We start from the raw sequence: 18,736 nt of genomic DNA on the forward strand, positions 1-18,736 counted from the left end.
TTTCATGAGTGATGTACCCGAGTATTCGGATTCTAATATCTAAACTGTATTGTTAAAATTATATTCACCTACATTTGTGTTATTGCTGATCATGCACTATATGTATCTTATGACTTTTAAAACAAACTTTGTATTTGTGGATAATCTAAGACACTATTTTATTAACCTGTGTATTATATAAGTTTTTTAACATTAGCTTTAATAAAATGTTTAATTCTGGTTTTGCATAGCAAAGCTAAACAGCTTTTCCAACCTGCAGGAAAGAATTCTGTTCTTTTAGTATGCCCTGAGGAAAAAATAGGTATTAAATGTCAGTTTTGTTAAGGATTATTCAGTAGTTTACTTATGTATATGGCTTTGTATCAAAAGATATGCTATTGTTGACCCTTTTTGGTCCTAGTGGGTAACCAAAGTTCAGGGCTTTGTGGGTTTTCAGTTGGAAACAGAAATTGGTGGTAGCCAGGTATTTATTTAACACAATCTTGTTTATTTACAAGGAATGTACAAAGTCCTGTATGTCTGTATGCAGAAGGACCCAATAACAAAAAGGAGCAGTTTTTTAGCTTACCAGCCCCCAAACCACATTAGCCAACACCAGACCCAAAAGCTTTCTCTGAGGGTCACTGTGCTCACAGGCTACTGGTTAGCTTTCTTGCTCCCCCCGTTGCAACCTTGGATGGCATTATGTGATAGAGAAAGTTATAAGAAGGGAACTTGATCCCTTGCTCCTAGTTACCCCTGTGTGATTTGTTTCTACCCCAAAATGCATTGTGAAAATTTCCCAATAATGTGCCAGGTAGTGGTGAGTGGCACAGGGATATCTACCTGTGCATTGACACAAGCACTCACGGCGGGTACTCATAATGCCAACAAAGTAGCCACGTGTGCGCATGCACAAATGATGTACTAACTATGGCAGCTTTATGCCAATGTAAATTGCATTACCAATATTTATAGTGTAGACATAACTACAGCCTCTTTTCTGGGCATAGGTTCTGCAACACAATCAGAGCTGGGCCACCTAAATTGGTGGCTAATAATCCCCCTTTCTGTCCCGCTTCCCAGTCATTGAGTTATAATGTTGAACTGAGCCAAATTAGCCTCCCAGAGAGTTTTCCCCTCAAAGATAGTGGGTCTTTTGCATCATTTGAGCTGAGAGAACCTGATCTCTCCCCTCAGGGCATGTGTGAGTTACAAATGGGGTAGAAAACCATTGTAAATGTCTGGTCTTATCCAAGTTTTCTGGTTGGCTCAATTCCTCATTCAGGTAGTTGTCTTCCACTATGGTCAGTGAGTGACTCTGGTTTCCTTCTGTAGCTGAATTTTTAGCTCAAGTTCTTACTGCAGTTCATCTCAGTTAGCAAGTTCCAAACTGGACAAAGCCTTTTTGGTCTGCATTATTTTGTGGAAAAACTTCTGGCCTATGACAGTCAGATTATCGATCACTTTGTCAATCTGTTTCACCATTCCATCCTTGGTGTCTTGCAGCTGGGTTTCTCAATCTGTCCGGGCACTCTGTAGCTGCTGCTCCAACAGGGATCTCATCTCAGCCTGAAAGCCATCTCTGGGCCCTTTCTGGGAAACCTCCAGGTCTTGTTTTAATTCCATTGGCAATCTCCAGTTCCTGATTTAGGCCTTGTTTTAAATCCTGCTGGCCTTTTCTGATTTCCACAAGCACCTTCATTTATTTGGTCCATCTTGGTTCAAAAGGATACCAGCTCACAATTTCTCTCCTTGAAAAATGAATCCCACTCCTGACAACAGGGAAGCCCCTTTTGAACTGAGCAACTAGTCAAAGTTCAGGACCTTGGGGATACAGAAATTAGGGGTAGTCACATTTCTTTGCTGTATTCTTATTTACAAAACCCGCATCTCTGAGTGCAGAAGGAACCAAGAACAAAAAGGAGCAGTTTCATAGCTTACCCGCCCCCCCAACCTCTACAGCCAACCCAGACCCAAAAGCTCTCTGGCTTTTTCCAGGGTCACACTTTGCTCACAGACTACTGTGTGTCTCTTGCTTTTTTCCCTCTTGCAGTCTTGTCTGTTCCTGGTTTTTTCCTGTGTTCTCTCACACCCACACGGTCATAATACCCAGTCAATCCATCAACCCCCTTGGTAGTATTTTCTGGGCAGATTCTTAGGCATGGCCCCTTAACTGTCTCTTACAACTATCTTAAATGTAGGCTTTGTTTATGCATCAACTTGGAGGTTTAAACTCAGCCCATAACATGGTTTCATCCAGCTCATAAAGCTATGTCTTGTCTTTTAAAAAATGTAATTAGATTAAGTCCACTATTAAGATTAACTCATAAGAAGATTCTACTGCACACACTAGGTTTCCCTAACTTTATATTGAATCTGCATATTTATCAAGAAAAAAATGTTTACAACCCCAGTTCACTGAGGCTTAGCATGTGAGAAGTCCTACTGAAGCCGAAGTTACACATATGCTTAATTCTAAAGGTCTAAATTTGGCACTTGCAGGCCATTTAAGATGATTTAATTTTGTCCCTCTCCCTACAACTTACAAAAACAACAGTAATTTAGAATACCATACAAGGAAACTAAGAATACAAGCTGAGTTTCTTTTTAAACTTTATTCAGTTAGGCAGTAAAGAACCCATCTCCACACAAGCGTTTCATTTCTGGATAGCAGAGGTATAATACATGAGCCACAGGTGAGTGCATTAACCCTTCCCTCCCCCCGCTTCCAAGAAATAAAACAGCATGTATAATACAGTCTTATTACTATGGTGCTCCAATACAGATTGTTTGTAAGGTTATTTGAAAGTGGAGAAAAAGTAAAATGGACTAGCAGTGAGAGTGTCTTGTTAGGCATATGAATTTTCTTTGCTTTCAACATTCAAACACTATTTCTTGCAATACATGTCATGGCAGAGGGTTTCGAAAGCATTGATATTGGAATGCATTTGTCATGAGTATCAATAAACATATAGCCTGTGACTTCCCTACACCTAGTCAGGCAATCAGAATGCAAAAAAGGCCATAGTTTTGTTGGAATATCTAACACTAAGGTGTATGTCCATGAAAGACTGGCAAAAGGAGAGTGAACGCAGATCTGCCTAGGACCTACTGAGAAGGCAGAAGAGGTAACGCATGGTAAATATGTAAAATAATGTATGTTCTTCTGTTACTTATGCCTGTTGTTAATTTGTGTTATTTGATAATCACTACTCTAGCTACAGGCCAAGCTCTCCACTCACATAAGCAAGTGCAACTCTATTAACATAAATGAAAATTGTGTCAGCTCATGCAAGTGGTGAACTTGGCCCAAGATATTTAATTATGATTAAGTTTTGATTTAAAAAAAAAAAAACATTTTGGGTAGCTCAGTATTTAAAGTGTGTTTTTACTCTGAAAGGTGGCTAAAATGGCACACGTTCTAAGTGGCTAAAATGGAATTCCAAGTTTATCATCTTTCAATGGCTTTTATACCAAATTTGCTGAGTTTACAAATAGAGAAATGATTTTTACACCAGTCCTGTAAATTCATCTGGGATCAAAGAGTCCAGCAATGTGCCTTCTGTCTTGGACATCACCACTAGTAATAGATTCTGTAATTGGAACAGAATTGTGCTAAGTGCATGAGCCACAAAAAGAACCAGCTCATCTCTTCCATAGTATGGCACAGTCCATATAGTCTAAAGAATAAAACAGTGGAAAAATATTTTAGTCAATAGGCAGATATGGCACAGTACGAACTGAAAGTAGATCTGTTAAGTAGATGCCATTTTTATAGAAACTTTTCTGACCATAACCACACGGAGTGCAGAGCCGAATTTAAGAAAATCTTGATGGTAAGAAATTAATTATCAATGCATTATTGAACAACTATCTACTGAAGTCATATGGCAAAGCAAAAATTACTTTGCACAAATCTTTTCAAATGAGTTGAACAAAAATTGGATAGTTCGTCATTTTAATATTAGATGTATAGGTCCTGAAAACCCCAGTAAACTGAAGCACAATAATTTACAAGTGTAAACTGAAGCATTAAGAACGTGAATTAAAAAGCATATCACTCTACCTCCACCAGAATATCACTTTATTGTTTGTTTATCTGTCATCAACAATGTAAAACTCTACTAGATACTCTATCCTGGTTTTAAAAAAGGTAAAGATTACATTGGATTAGCTACATTTTACCAAAGAAACTACAGCAATCACAGTAGAATGAGATTTGAGGGACAATTCTGAATTACAAAAAAAGTTTACACTGCAAGCAGAGGGAAGTGCACATTAAATCAAATGCCTGCTAGATTCATTACTTTTAAATGCACAGTGACAATCTTGAGAAACTGTACATGATAAAAATCACAGAAATGATTTTAAAGTAACCAAAATTACATTTTGCATTTGATCAGCCAACTCAGAAATAATCAATGAATGTTCAATATTTTCAGTGCTTTTGGAAATTTTCCTGTTTACCAAACAAAAAATTATGTTGTTAATTTGACTAAACTGTGAAATACAAGGATTGAAATAAAAAGTATATTGGAAGTACACCTAAACTACAAGAATAAGCCAAGGGGATGGGACGGGGGGGTGGGGGGGAGGGGGAAGACACAAAGGCTTTTTCTTCTATCTCAGAAGTTCTTCCAATGTAGTGTGTATCTGATACAGCTCTTTGCTTTCAGTCCATTTCTGAAGTTCATATCTTGTAGCCTTTTTACTAACTGGTCAACTCAACCAGCACTGTTTCCAACCAACAAGAGTAACAAGAATCTAAATGCATCAAATCTCCCTTTGCTGTGATTTCTTCACGGCCCCATTTTCCTGTTTTTCTTTGAACAGGGTTTGATGTTTCCTGAATTGTTCACAGGGTCAGGTGGAATTGAGTTCCAATCACTCTGCGGTTTGTAGCATTCCGATTTCTTTTCTGCAGCTAACCCCCTGACACGTTTGCAGTTCTTCTGTAGCAGAAAGACAACCGTGTTGTTCAGGCGGTGAGCTTTCACCCTTGACCCTGGGGGGTTGCAGACCATTGTGTTTAGCATATCCCTGAGTGCAGCTATCCTGCAGGATTCACTTCCCAGTGCACCGAGATTTCCTAGGTTTCCTCAGATTAAGCCCCAGTATGCATCACCACCGACTGTGGTGCAGCTATGGATGCCTGAGGCCGAGTTGATTCTGGTGGATGTCTGACCTTGCTGAACCAGACTGATCTGCTTTCTTCCTATTCATACCCAGGCTGTCCAACCTTCATACAGCTGAGCCAAGTTATCTAGATTAGTTGCTTCCTTAATCACAAAGTCAACCTATTAAAGAGACAAATAAATAAAAGCTATTAAAACTAGCGCAACTGAATGCATTTTCAAATCATAGTTAACTGATAAAGTACTTGCTGACTAGGACTTAACATTTAGAAACTTTTGTAGTGAATTTAAGTAAATGTTAAATGTTCAATTCATTTATTCATACAAATCTACATAAGAACAGCCATACAGGGTCAGACCAACGCTCCATCTAGCCCAGTATCTTGTCTTCCGACAGCAGCCAATGCCAGATGCTTCGGAAGGAATGAACAGAACAGGCAATCATTGAATGATCCATCCTCTGTCGTTCACTCCCAGGTTACGGCAGTCAGAGACTAAGGACACCCAGAGCATGGTGTTGCATCCCTGATCACTTTGGCTAATAGTCATTGATGGACCGATCCTCCATGAACTTATCTAATTCTGTTTTGAACCCTGCTATAGTTTTGGCCTTCACAACATCCCCTGGAAACAAGTTCCTCAGATTGACTGTGTTGTGTGAAAGTCCTTCCTTTTGTTTGCTTTAAACCTGCTGCCTATTAAACAGAGTTTCAGAAAAGGAAAGACCAAGTATCCTCTTTAAAGCCTAGTGCTGCAAACATTTAAGAACATGCTCAGCTTTTCATATATACATAAATTATATAGCCAGAAATGATCATTACAATCATCTAGCACCTCCTGCATAGCAGGCCATAGGACTTCCTTGAATTCCTGTTTGAATTAGATAAGTAATGCCATTGAAGTCAATGAAACCTGTGTGTGTAAAAATAAGCATTTTTTTGTAATGCTGAAATTCACAGGGAAATTATGCCCTTTATGTTACTTATTAAAGACAGGGAGTTGCAAAGGTATGCACAAAAGGCAACCATTCTGACGCATGAAAAAAAGAACACACTTAATTGTGTTGGCTCTGAAGAGCTAACAAGAATGAGAACTTTGGGTCACTAAAGTAAATATATATATGACATAGTTTTTACTGAACTTCCTGCTGCCTAAATAGAATATTACAGATGCACTTTACACTAGAGCCTCCCTAATCTGCAGTGACACTCTCTGCATATATAGCCTAAACTTGCACTGGGTGCTTTTGCTCCCACACTGTATTGTGAAGACACGTCTAATTTGTTGTTCACTATCACATGCCCCTCTTCCTGCTCTCCCAAACTAGATCTAGTGTAGCAATACTGCTTCCCATTCTATCCCTCCCACTGGCCCTCTTTTCCATAAAACAACCAGGACAGAGCACAATATTCCAATGTGGATTAACCAATTCTGAGACCACTCACTGTAGGTTTCAGTTTTGCAATCAAGCTTTAACGAATGATAAATAAGTAAATTGATAATTTATTGCAAGTATTGTTAACAAGGGCTGTTACTTAAACTTTTACCAAATTCAACTCACCTGTTCAGCAACAGACATTCTCCTGTTGGGATCCACATCTCGGCCCTCTAACTTGGCTTTGACTCGCTTCCACACACTAACTGCATATGAATTCCTTTCTTGCACAGCTAAAAATGCAAATTCAAACAAACAATCAGCTACATTTAACAGTACATATTGAAGCACATTAACACATTTTACAACCCTTTTTACTCCACTATTTACCCTTTCCTGTTTTAGGGTCCCTGACGGCCTTTTTAGGACTACAGGCGACACTTTTGCCAGTTCCTGGAACTGTGCTTGGAGGCGTATCTGCTGACGTAGCAAGATTTTTCTGAATTGGCTTTCTTGCATTCTGCGACATGACCTCTGGCTGGGTCTTCTGTCCTGTATTGCTACGCACTGCTGTAAAGATAATATTTAATCATTTGAGCAACAGAATGGAGAAAAGTATTACTAAAACTGATTTGTTTTTACACTCACATTTAAATGTAAAAATGAACATTCTAAATAAGAGGAAACATATATAAACAGGTCATTAACTTCCTAGTTCTCTAAAACAAGTTTCTGGGAGATGATTAGCAGCCAAGGTATTCCCATTAGTAACTAGCATATCAATGAATAAGCAAATTCAACTCCATGGTCCTGGGATTTGGATTCCTGACACTAAACAGATTTTTTTTTTTTTTAGTTTGTACACTGGCCTTCTCATCCCATCCACAAATCCTGTCCAACTACTGAACAGCAGAATTAGCCTCGGCATATTGCTCTCTTCTGCCCCTTAAACTTTCTTCATCTCCTCTCTCCAGCTATTATGACCTCTCTCTCCTCCCCTTCTTTCTTCTGCACCAAGCCTGCAGCTACCTGTCTCTCACGGCAGCTTCACTGTTACTAGCTAAGTTACTAGCTAAGTTACTGGCCTTTTGGTTTTCCATCCACCTTTTCTCCATATGCTCCTCTACCCCACAGGCCTGAGGAGAACGTGGCACTCCAGAAACTTTTTTAACCGGGCCATTTGTTAGACAGCCTGGTCTGAGTGCTTGAGGTCACCTCCATATGCCTACAGGACACACACCTTCTGTGCATGTACATTACTATTGAACTGTGTGCGCAGAATGGACTGAAGGAAGCTATATGGTTTACAAGGCAAATCAATATTAATTTTCAAAAAACACATCCTTTAGTATAGAATTTGTCATGCTTATTTTCAGCCCCGACAAAAATTTGGAAAGTCTGAATGAAAACTCCATCAGCTATTTAAAAAGTGTCCTTTCAGACTAACAGTTCAAACTAAGTTTGGATACAACTAATATTTTTAATTAAAACTTGGTATATACACACACACATAGTCTGTAAGAAATACCTGTTTCACAAAAAGTTTGATATTTTCTCTTTGAGAAACAGGTGTAGTAAGAGTGCCAAAACAGTACACTGTAGAGATTTAATCCTTTATTTTTCTATATATGCACAACACATATCTGAGAGCCACACACAGCATTTCAATACATATACAAATGCATGATCCTACCGCAGCTCTTTTCTCTTCTGCTCCCCAGACTTCCTCATTTCTGCTCCCATTTTACTTCCTCACCTCACAAAACTAAACCAGAATTTTTTTTTTGTTTTGTAAACCATGTATTTACACGAGGTTAAAAGATTCCACTGTTGCGAAGAACTTATGCAAGCTATTCCTATTATCAATAGGAGTTAGAATGTAAACTCACTCCAAGTACTGATTTTACAATAAACCCTTACATGGGAATTTGAGCTTATATGGACAGCAATAATGGTCTTTGGGTAACTGCATTTTTACAAAGTAAGTCTTGTTGACATTTATAAATTCAGATGTTTTAAAATTAATCTCGACCCATTCAAAACTAGATTGTGAGGCTATTTACCAAATATCGGGGTATCAAAGCAAAGCACCACTAACTCATTCTTTGTTCATAAGGTAGACGGAGGGTTCTGGACTATCAGGTCCTGGTGCATTTACAGTATATTTGATATGGAGCATGAAGCACAACAAGGAGTATAAAAAAAATTTAATAAATTTTCTGGGATTTGTGGTTTGAAGTGGAGGCTACTTTATGTGATATAAATTTTTCAATTTTACAGTATATTTTTATTTAAGAAAAGGGACACACTCACGAACTAACTCACTGGTTACATTTACAGTAAATTTTATAAAGCAATTTTTGTTTTTTTTGCTAAAAATGTTGTTGCTAAAAAATCCATCATGTTTGATTTGATACTTTCCCAAATGTTACCTGCAGCAAAGGTTGGCTGATATGTAGCAGTTGATGTTGGGCTTGAACATTCATTTGATGTATCCGTGACTAAGGGTGATGCAAAACTCACTAGATTATTGTAGACACTAGGAAACATAATAAAGTCCATAAACATTTATACATTCAGTTATAGTATGTTACTTGAAAATCCCAAATGAAAACCTGAGTAAAAATGAAGTGAAATTCTGCAAATAGATTGGAAAAGAACTAGAATGCTGTGTGTGTCTGGTTTTATTTACATAAGTAAACAGAAAAGAAAATTCTGTATAATCATACAGAAGATATAGCTTTACCTTTGACTCTGTGTTTTGAGTTCTTTCAGGGTGGGAGTTATTTCCTGCAGCATTTCAACATGCTCCTGATTGCGGACCTGACCCATAGCTTGAACTAATGTAAACAAAACTGTCTGAATATTGTCTTGCCATGATTTATATTCACCCAAGAACTGCCTAACACTATTCTCATAGGGAACATCTTCACCATCTGCAAGAGCGGCTTCTTCATCCTATAAACAAAGAAACTAGGCGTTAAGATTCATGTTTGCTTTGTTCTGTATCATAGAAAAGCTTAGCAGTTGCCCTGCTTCTACAGCCTTTGATGGGTTTTCCTATGAACACCACATACATAAGTGACTGTAATTTCAATAGAAGAAAAATTTTCTTCAGATTTATCTAACTTGAAAAGGAAATGTTGGACATGTGCAAAATTTTTAAAAGGTTTGTGTGCGCATGTGGATTAAAACAGAAACAGAGACATGCGTACAAGAAAGGCAAGCCTTAGGTCTACCAATATTTGATCAACCTGTATAACTCTGACCTGATACCTGCACAATGTTCCAGAACCCCTTTACTCAATATACCCTTGAGTAAAATTTCTTTGATCTCAAAGTGTTAATCAGTTCAGCCCTATGTACATAAGCAGGAATCACCATTATTAAATATTTAATTTTAGGGAATACCATGAGGTAGCCTAACATGAATACTCTGGTAATTTTTTTTTTCTTGAACACTAGGTAGGTCTTCTATAACAAAACAATGGAAGTTTTGGGCATTACCTTTGCCATGGCTTTCAGCAGATGTTTGACATCTCCAAGTTGTCTGTTATGACCAGTAAGCACAGTTTTAATACTATCAACCAGATTCTGAATTGTTTCACAAACTGTTTCTATCTGTTGTTCTTTCTCTGTTTGCACTGCCCTCTGCGTAGACATGTCCTGGGTTAGTTGTTTGTGAGCTGAGAGAAGCCATTCAGAGCTACCAATAGGATGTTCAAGATTGGTGCCCTGAAAAAAGAAAATTTTAAGCGCTATCTAGATACAATAATTTACTATACAAGTACTTCCATTTTATGTCTACTGCTAAACGGATTTAACCAAATACACTTTCCTTGCTAAAACAAGCACACAAAACTAATAAGTGAAAATAAAGTGGAGAAGCCATTCATAAGTTTTGTAATTATGTTGTATTTTACAATCCATCTCCCCCATCAACTTTACTCACCACTCTCTGAAGTAAACGTAGCTCCAGGTCAGAGACCGAACTGTTAAACTGTGATGCAAATGAACACATTTGTTGACAACGTTTGATAAGTTCAAATAATGCAGTATCAAGACTCAAGGCTTCTGCTGTTCTAGTGCGTAAACTTTCAAAATGAATTATGTTACTGCAGAGGAAAGTAACCTACAAAGCAGAAAAAGTGAAAACCACCCCAATTAAATTGCATATTACATCAAATAAAAACACAATGATGCTTCTAGGCTTTTATCTGCAAGTCTACTTCTAGAAAAGAGCACTCAAAGCAGGCAGTAGTAAAAACTGTGTCAATTCATGGGCAACAACATTATATACATTTTTCTAATTTAAAAGCAGTTGGGATAAGCTCTGGAATTCCCCAAAATAGCCAACTGCCTTTCCTGGCACCAGAGATTTTTCCAAACCCTACCTGCAGTAGGGCTGAACAAACTTTCCTAAATTCTCAAATAAACCAACACTAATCAGTGAAATAGCTTATACTACCTGACTTGCTCTTTGACTCTCTTTAAGGACAAGGTTTCTTCTTTCAGCAATAGTGGCATCAAAATCTTGTAGGACTGGGGCCAACGCAGGATTGGCACCTCCTGCCCATTTCAAACGCTGCTCAATGCTGGCTTCAAGTGCTGCTAGCTTCTCCTATATCGAGAAAATGATGCTGAATCAAAAAACTGCAAAAAACACAAAGCCTTTTTTTTTTTTTGGTTAAACCACTCTACCCATGGGACTACCCTTCCTATTGAAAGATAAGTGTCTCAGCCTTCAGGAGAAGTATGATTTCTATATCTGGGTATTTAGTCATGGAGCAAATTTTCTGCCATCCCAAGCAGAGAATGCTGTGTCTGCTGAGGCAGAGAGATGAAATAATGGAATCATACGCAAAAGGTGGGACAGAGAAAGGCAACTCAAACTAACAGGTCCAGGTAAAAGATGTTAGCTCACAATGGCTAACCAGAATCATGGTGAGCAAGAGGTGGACGCTTTTGGAATGTGTGGACTGCATTAGTACAATGAGAAAGAATTCACATTTATGCATGCTGCAAAAACACACCCCAGAAAAGAAAAATACCTGAACTGTTCCAATTGAAGCTTCGATCTGGCTGAGCGTATGAAGTTTCTTTTTCATGCTGGCTAAAATTGCAGAACGGGGTGGAGGAGTAATGGACATGGCTTGTGGGCGACTGATAAGGAGATCTTCATGCTGCCACTTTTTCAGAAAAATATTTGTATTGAAGTTTATATAATTTCTTTAAAAAATATTAAACTTTAAGACATTAATTCTAACATTATGGTTACACTTTGTATCAAGGGTATATTTATAAAGGATTAAACAATAAATGGCAAATATTTTACAGATATAAGCAGCAGGCATCATAGTTATAAACATCGGTAGAAGGTGATACAGATGGTTATAAGCCATGGATATAAATAATGTACTGCCCTGTTGGACTAAATTGATTAACCATTTATTATTAACCCTTCAGAAAATATGTAAATATGTACTATTAATCTAAAGGAAAACTGATTACACTTTATACTTGTTTTTTAAACAAACAGAATATCTATGAAACAGTTTAGCAATTAACATTTTAATTGTTATTGCTGATTATTTTTAAAAACAATTCATTTACATTTAAAATAAAAAACAATTTCCTGCTCCACTTTTCTAAAACATACAAAACATTTCAAAAGGAAGACTTATCACAATATTACACTCAACCAAATATCTCCATAGCAGAAATCATTAAGGGCTTGTCTTCACATGCAGTGGTGCAGCTGTGCCGTTTTAGCACTTTAGTGAAGATGCAACTACACTGACAGGAGAGCTTCTCAGGGGTGTTGATTTTTCACTGTGGGCATTGCACTAGTTCCTCCTTTCTCAGGGGGCTGGAATGGAATTTTTCCCTCATCATCAGATTGGACAAGTGGGTTTTTTCCTACATTCCACCCAGCTGGTTTGGGGTGGGGAGAGGCTTAGTTGGGCAAACAGGAAAAGGAATTAGACTATGATATTGCAACCCATTATGGGAACATGGGACGGATGTCCAGTGCAGGTACTCCATTGGGAAGAGATAGAGAGATCCAATAAAATGGATTAGTAAAGGATTTAAAGGAGATATCCTTTAATGGAGTGGGAAAGGGGGGTGAGGTTGGGGCCCCTTCGACTGGTAGGACAGGGAGCCAAATCCCCTCCCTTTATAGACCTCTCTTACCCCTATTCAGAGGGGGAAGTCCAGGCTGTGGGTTGGCTGAGGACCACAATGGGTAAGGGAGAGGGCTGACAGAAGCCCCTCTGGTACACACTGAAATGATTAAGGAATTACCTGCACCATATACTTGTGTCTGCTGGGTACTGCTAGACATTTAAGAATACATTTATAGCTTAATTAAACACATCCAGTGTCTCTGGTCCTTCTTCTGGCATAGCTGGACACTGGTTTATATATGTTTAGTTCCAAAACTTAAATTATAAATGGTCATGTTTGCACTCTTGAGAGCAGCTAGCTCCACAAGCTACCAGCATGCTACGCTATTCTTCCATATCTATGTATTAAATAAAATTTAAAAACTGAAAGCTAAATTAAGTCTACTAAAAATCCATCAATGTTCATTATACACTCCACAAGCAATATGTATTTTATGTGCCTGCATAACACAACTAAAGCATATTTTTAGATGAACAATTTTGGAAAGAGTTTACATATGGTTTACCTGGAACATGGCAATATGCAATTGCACCCTCTGAAGGCTAGTCTTGCAAGAAGAAATACTGGTTTCAAGTCTGCGCACTAAATCATGTTTCTTCCATGCTGTGTCATATGAACTGGCCAATACTGTTGCCCTGTTCATGACCAACTGTGAGAACTTGCCAATTTGGATATTGTGTTCTACAGCTTTCTTACACAAGTCATCCACAGAAACTTTGCTTTCTGCTCCAAAGTCCTTAGCCTCTACTTGAGCAATGATATCCACTCCCAGAGCACTGATGAAACTGCACAAAGTAAGCCCCAAGGCTTGATTTGGAAGGCCAATTAAAAGCTGTCTCACAAAATCTGCTGTAAATGCCTTTATAGGTTTGGCCATTTGGTCTTCACTAAAACAAGAATTTCTATAAAGGGTTTTCACATTGACAATTTGCACAGGTCCATTTACTGTGTTCTGATCTTCAAGGGAACTTGATCCTTTAAAAAAGAAACAGTATTTCATATAAACATCTTGTATATCTAGAAAAATTTCATTTGTTTTCTGTACAGACAGCAATGTTATTACATGACAGAATTTACATTTATTTGCTAGGCACTAGCATCTTAAAATATGTAAGTTACAGAAATACAGATTAGTTTCATTCTGTACTCATATCACAGGTAAAGTGGTAGAGAGCAGGGAGGTTTCCTATTGCTATGAAACAAAAATGGCTTCTTTTACATTAATGCATATTTACCTGACAAAGTTTTAGAAAATGTACCACAGAGTCTGAAAAATTCTTTAATTGTCTGTAGTCTCTTTAGAAAGAAAATCTCCTCTAGAACTTGTCGATTATCATCATCATCAAAGAAATTAACTTGAGTGCTCCGGGCTTCCCTGATTATATCAATCTTACGCCATGCGACAGGTACTTCCATCTTGTTTAGCTGAATGAAAGTAAGGAAAGAATTATTTTCTTGTTTTATAAATGCCTTATGCCTCAAGGATATTTTGAAAAATAAAGCCATACCTTTTCAATTAACAATCCAAATGCAGTTTCTACTTGGGCAAACATTCCATCAAATGCAACCAAAAGCATCTGGCCAGCTGACATTTTTGGAGTTTCATCAACAGAACCATTTCTTGGCTGAATTAATTCACCATACTGAGCATGAAGCATTCTAGGAAAAAAGATAAGGGGATTAAAATATTTTTGGTACCAAAAATACCTATGGCCACTGGTGATTCTATCTGACCAGAAAGTCTTGTGCAGAAAACTCATTCAAACCATGGCTGCTGCAGGAACTGCAAAAATTATGAATTCCTCACTCCAGTTCACAGCCTTCTCAGATTTTAGAGACTTGCTCTCCTGAAATCTCACCTCTCCATATTTTCCTAAGCTTTTCTTTTAAAATGTCTGGCTAAAAGAATGGTCTTGTATTGCCTATAAACTTTGGGAAATACCCCAAACGATCAAATGCATCTTAAGGTCTAATTTATGATGATTAAAATATAAAAGTTTTCATAATCTCACATTTATACTCATTTTACTATTAAAAACTAAGTATTATCCATTGTTAGGTGACATATGTAACAAATAATCAAGTTAAAGACAAACCAAGAATTAGATATGGTAGGTGAGAATATGGCAAAACATATTGACTTTGAACTAAAGGAAACACACACAAAACTATTTACCTTGCAACATCAATGTAATGAGTATGTGTTTCCTCTTCTAGCCCCATAGCTGCATTTCTTAAATAGGCTTGAAGAGATTCAACCAGCGTTTGCAAAGGGACTCCATCAGTTGTTTGTTCAATAAGATTGTCCAGTTCATGAAGCATACTTTCTAAAGTGTACTCTCCTTTCATTAAACACCTAAGAGCTTCTGGAAAAATGATCTGCCTGAAGTTTGAGTTCAATTCCTGTCAGAAGTATACAAGAATAAGAAAAAAAATAGCTTCTTCCCTTTTTAGGTGTCATATGCAATGCCTTATATATTTTATTATTATGCCATCTACAGTAAAAGGTTGTTTGAAGACAAGAGACTATTGGGTAGCAAAAGGATCAGAAACTTGCTTTAAATATTTTATCATATAAATTGAGAATAGGAAGCCCTGTAACTTCTAGTGTAGCTGTTTTAAACCTAACCCAATGGCATTTTACATAAACCAAAGGGTTTTAAAACAGTAGTGAAGGCAGTATCTTAGAGAAAGTGTCCTGTTGCCCACCTTGTCACCTTTTCATGACTTATGCAGATTACCTAGTCTCCCACTGATGAGTGAACCACCACCCTGTAGCAAATAACCATTTTTAATATGGAAAAATAATTGGAAAACATTTAAAGTAGACTTAGATTATCTGACTGCTGTTTAGCAACTAGAAATGAGGAGTTATAGCACCGCAAGGACTAACTGCAAGTGCTCTGCAGATGATTGGTGGTACAGAGACTTCATTTTGAGAACCGCTGTTTTCACTAAGCAGAATGTATCAGAGGGCTAAACCAGGTTGTGCAAGTTATCAGCCAGTGCCCACCATCTCCAAAACAAGACAAGATGCACCAAAAGAAAGGTTAGTTAGCTTAGTTTAGAAAGATTTTCAAGTCTCATCCAAGAACTCAAAAGGAAATATGGCCTTATTTGTGTGCAGTGCAATTAAGTTACATACATGTTTCTGAAACACAGGTTAATAATATAATATCACCTTTCTCCAGAAACTCTCAAAGCCCTTTATAAAGGTGGTAAAGAGTGCTTTTCAAAAGTGACTCAGGAGCACGAAAACCCTCAAAAATGTAACAGTCACACCTGTCAGTCAAATGGGTGGCTGGTGAAAACCAAGTAATTGGTCCATATGATTCAGAGTTACCCTTAAAGTCAAAAGTTTCTATGAGTAAGCACTCTTCTGTAGGTAAAATTAAGATCATTTCCCCCCTCCCACGTCTGGGAACTGAGGCCTGTAAAGTATTCCTTTAGCGTATTTTAAACAGCTTGGTTTTTTTGGGGGAGGGAAATAAATTGTAGCTAGAAATAAATAGAAATGAAAAATTTTAAACACCATTTGGAGACCTTTTTGGACTCCCAGTGATAGGGAATAATATGAAATAACAGCAAGTCATGGAGCTGTTATTTTGACTAATTTGTTACTATCTCCATCTTCTATATCTCATGGTTAATAAATAGTAACTTTTTTCAAAATTCTGGGTTGCATTAATAGTTTGTTTTAGTCATTTAAATATTAAGTAATTATAGTAAACGTAACAGGTTGAGAGTCAGGGAATAAATGGGATATTTAAGACCAATTCCTGACAAAAGACTTCTGGTAATAATGTAAAATAATTATAAATACTTTTTTAGGAGAATTTCTGGAACACAACATAAACTATATGGCTTCGCTGATGTATTTGGGAAAAAACAATGGCATAAAAGTACAGTTCACCTGAAGTGAGATGTAAACTCCATTAGCTAAGTGAACTGCTTCTGATGCTTCAATTGGGTTTGGAATGTCCAAGTCCTGTGGGACCAGGTGACATTGCTTCAATAACTGCACGAGGCAGGTAACATTCCCACTCATGCTACACAGCTCCTCCAAGAACCAGGCTCCATCCCTTGAAGTCAAATCAACCAGTTGCTCTCCAGCACTAGATGCGGCACCTTCCATCATTAGATTACGTCTAAATGAAGCAATATTTTTGTTACACAAGTAAAAGCACATGTGCTAATGCATATTAAGTTTACTTTGCTATCACTTAAATTGATAAACTAGCCATAAAAACATGGAATGGAACAGATCTTAAAAAAGGCAACATATTTTATAGTATATTCTAGGCAATATGGTAATTTAGATTTTTAATACTGATATTAAATTGATATTAATATGTTCATTTAATATGATTTTCTAATTAAAGTCAATAACTCAAGTGCAAAAAAAATTACCTTTTTTTGGCCAAAAAATGAATATAAAGTCATCTGTGATGACCTGGGAAAATGTCTGTTATATTTCTTATGAACACTGTGACTGTTTCCCTGTTGTGTGACTGTTTCCCAGCAATTGTGTATTGCTGGCTGCCTAAATGCATAGAGAGAAATCAAAGGAGGCTGTAAAAGGGTTGCTGAGGAGCCAGGTAAGAAAGGGAAAACAAGGACACAGATAAGACAGTCTCTTCGGTAGGCAGCTGCAATTAAGATAACAGTGGCTGGGCCATCAAGTGTGGTGGTGTGGGGAAGGACCACCTAGCTGGATCCATCCAGGCTAGGATGTTTTACTCTTCCAAAGTTAAACTGGGATCAAAGGAGAACCTGAAAGATCAGAAAATCCTGATCAGTTTAAAAGGTGCTTCTGGCAGAAAAGTGGGGGGAAGTGGTCAGAGAGGCTGGTCAGGATGTGACAGTGAAAAGGCTGACAGTGAGTGACATTCAGGGACTGGGGGGAAAAGCTGCAAGCAGGACAGACTCTTTCACCCAACTCAGAGATGGGGAATAAGCCAAACTCACCCGAGCCATGGAGAAAGAGGTTAAAAGCTTAGGTAAGGAAATATGCATGTAGGTTTCTTATTTTAAATCCACTTCTCTAAGCACTGGGTATCGTTGGGAAAATAAATCATGCTCTTTTTTAATCAGCTGTTTCTGCATCACTGCATCACACACATACAGTCACAGGCTCCCAAAAGGGAAACCTTGCAGTATCCAACCCCAGCTGGCTCTTCTGAATTAGTCACAGTTGGTAGCCAAGGGGCTGTAACCCAGAGACAGTGGTTGGATCATAAGACCCAACCACAAAAAGAAGTGGAGGCACAGGCCTGGAACTTGAAAGGGTACACTAAGGGGGCTGGAAAAGGTTCTCATAGGGGGCAGCCTATCCAGAGACCAGGAGATCAACTACCTATAGTATATTTTATAACAGACTGCTCACCTTGTAAGGGTGCAAAGAGCAGATATAATAACACTTGCTAGGCTCAATGACCCCTCCTCTCCATTTTCATGAAGGAAAACCTTAATGCAACGTTCAATTTCTTTCAACTGTTCCTCACAAACTGGCACAGTGACTGCTTCTTGTTTCAAACGTTCCACCTGTCTGATTAGTCTGCTGTTTATATCTGCTGCGTATCTTTGAAGAGTCATTTCTGTAGCAGTTATGAATTGACATACAGTTGGAGGTGGCTGAGGAGCATACTGCATTTCATACCTGTAAAATGACAGCAAAATGACAAGTTCTCCTTTCTGAAACTTTAACAAGCTGCATTCCATTCCCTAGGGAGAGTACTCCATATTTAAACACGAACTGAATCATCAAATATTTTAGGCCAAATTCTAGATGTGAACAAAGTGGAGGATGGCCACCCTACTTTGGCTCGTCTGTCAAATCATGGACTGATAACTCATTCAATGGCTCCTGACATGGAGTACAATAGTGCATGGACAACACCTGTGCAGATCATGTCTCTTGGTCAAAAAAATGATGTCAAAACATTCACAAGATTCCCCTTCCCCACCCCTTTCTGAAAATTTTAGTTCTTTCCAACCAGTTTTAGTCTGCTGATATACAAGGGCCTGGCCAAGTCATGATATCCATCCAAATTCC

The 18,736-nt window shown here is 37.9% G+C and overlaps 1 protein-coding gene across 4 annotated transcripts in view; it reads right to left on the minus strand.

The window, feature by feature from the left end:
* Positions 1 to 4,043: 4,043 nt before the first annotated feature.
* SMG1 (SMG1 nonsense mediated mRNA decay associated PI3K related kinase) overlaps positions 4,044 to 18,736 on the minus strand; it is a 114,753-nt gene continuing 100,060 nt past the window's right edge. For 3 of the 4 annotated variants that reach the window (XM_039490807.1, XM_039490808.1, XM_039490805.1), the window contains exons 49-63: positions 18,068 to 18,340; positions 16,595 to 16,829; positions 14,858 to 15,084; positions 14,190 to 14,340; positions 13,917 to 14,106; positions 13,187 to 13,656; positions 11,544 to 11,681; positions 10,961 to 11,113; positions 10,445 to 10,624; positions 10,000 to 10,227; positions 9,239 to 9,450; positions 8,925 to 9,031; positions 6,883 to 7,062; positions 6,679 to 6,785; positions 4,044 to 5,279 (exon numbers count right to left, since the gene is read on the minus strand). In XM_039490807.1, coding sequence (XP_039346741.1) covers positions 5,202 to 5,279; positions 6,679 to 6,785; positions 6,883 to 7,062; positions 8,925 to 9,031; positions 9,239 to 9,450; positions 10,000 to 10,227; positions 10,445 to 10,624; positions 10,961 to 11,113; positions 11,544 to 11,681; positions 13,187 to 13,656; positions 13,917 to 14,106; positions 14,190 to 14,340; positions 14,858 to 15,084; positions 16,595 to 16,829; positions 18,068 to 18,340 — 2,929 coding nt within the window. In that variant the 3' untranslated portion in view covers positions 4,044 to 5,201. The remainder of the gene's footprint in view (positions 5,280 to 6,678; positions 6,786 to 6,882; positions 7,063 to 8,924; positions 9,032 to 9,238; positions 9,451 to 9,999; positions 10,228 to 10,444; positions 10,625 to 10,960; positions 11,114 to 11,543; positions 11,682 to 13,186; positions 13,657 to 13,916; positions 14,107 to 14,189; positions 14,341 to 14,857; positions 15,085 to 16,594; positions 16,830 to 18,067; positions 18,341 to 18,736) is intronic. The other variant, XM_039490806.1, reaches the window with a different exon arrangement.

This window comes from Mauremys reevesii, linkage group 10 (genome assembly GCF_016161935.1).
Source record: "Mauremys reevesii isolate NIE-2019 linkage group 10, ASM1616193v1, whole genome shotgun sequence".
NCBI lineage: Eukaryota > Metazoa > Chordata > Testudines > Geoemydidae > Mauremys > Mauremys reevesii.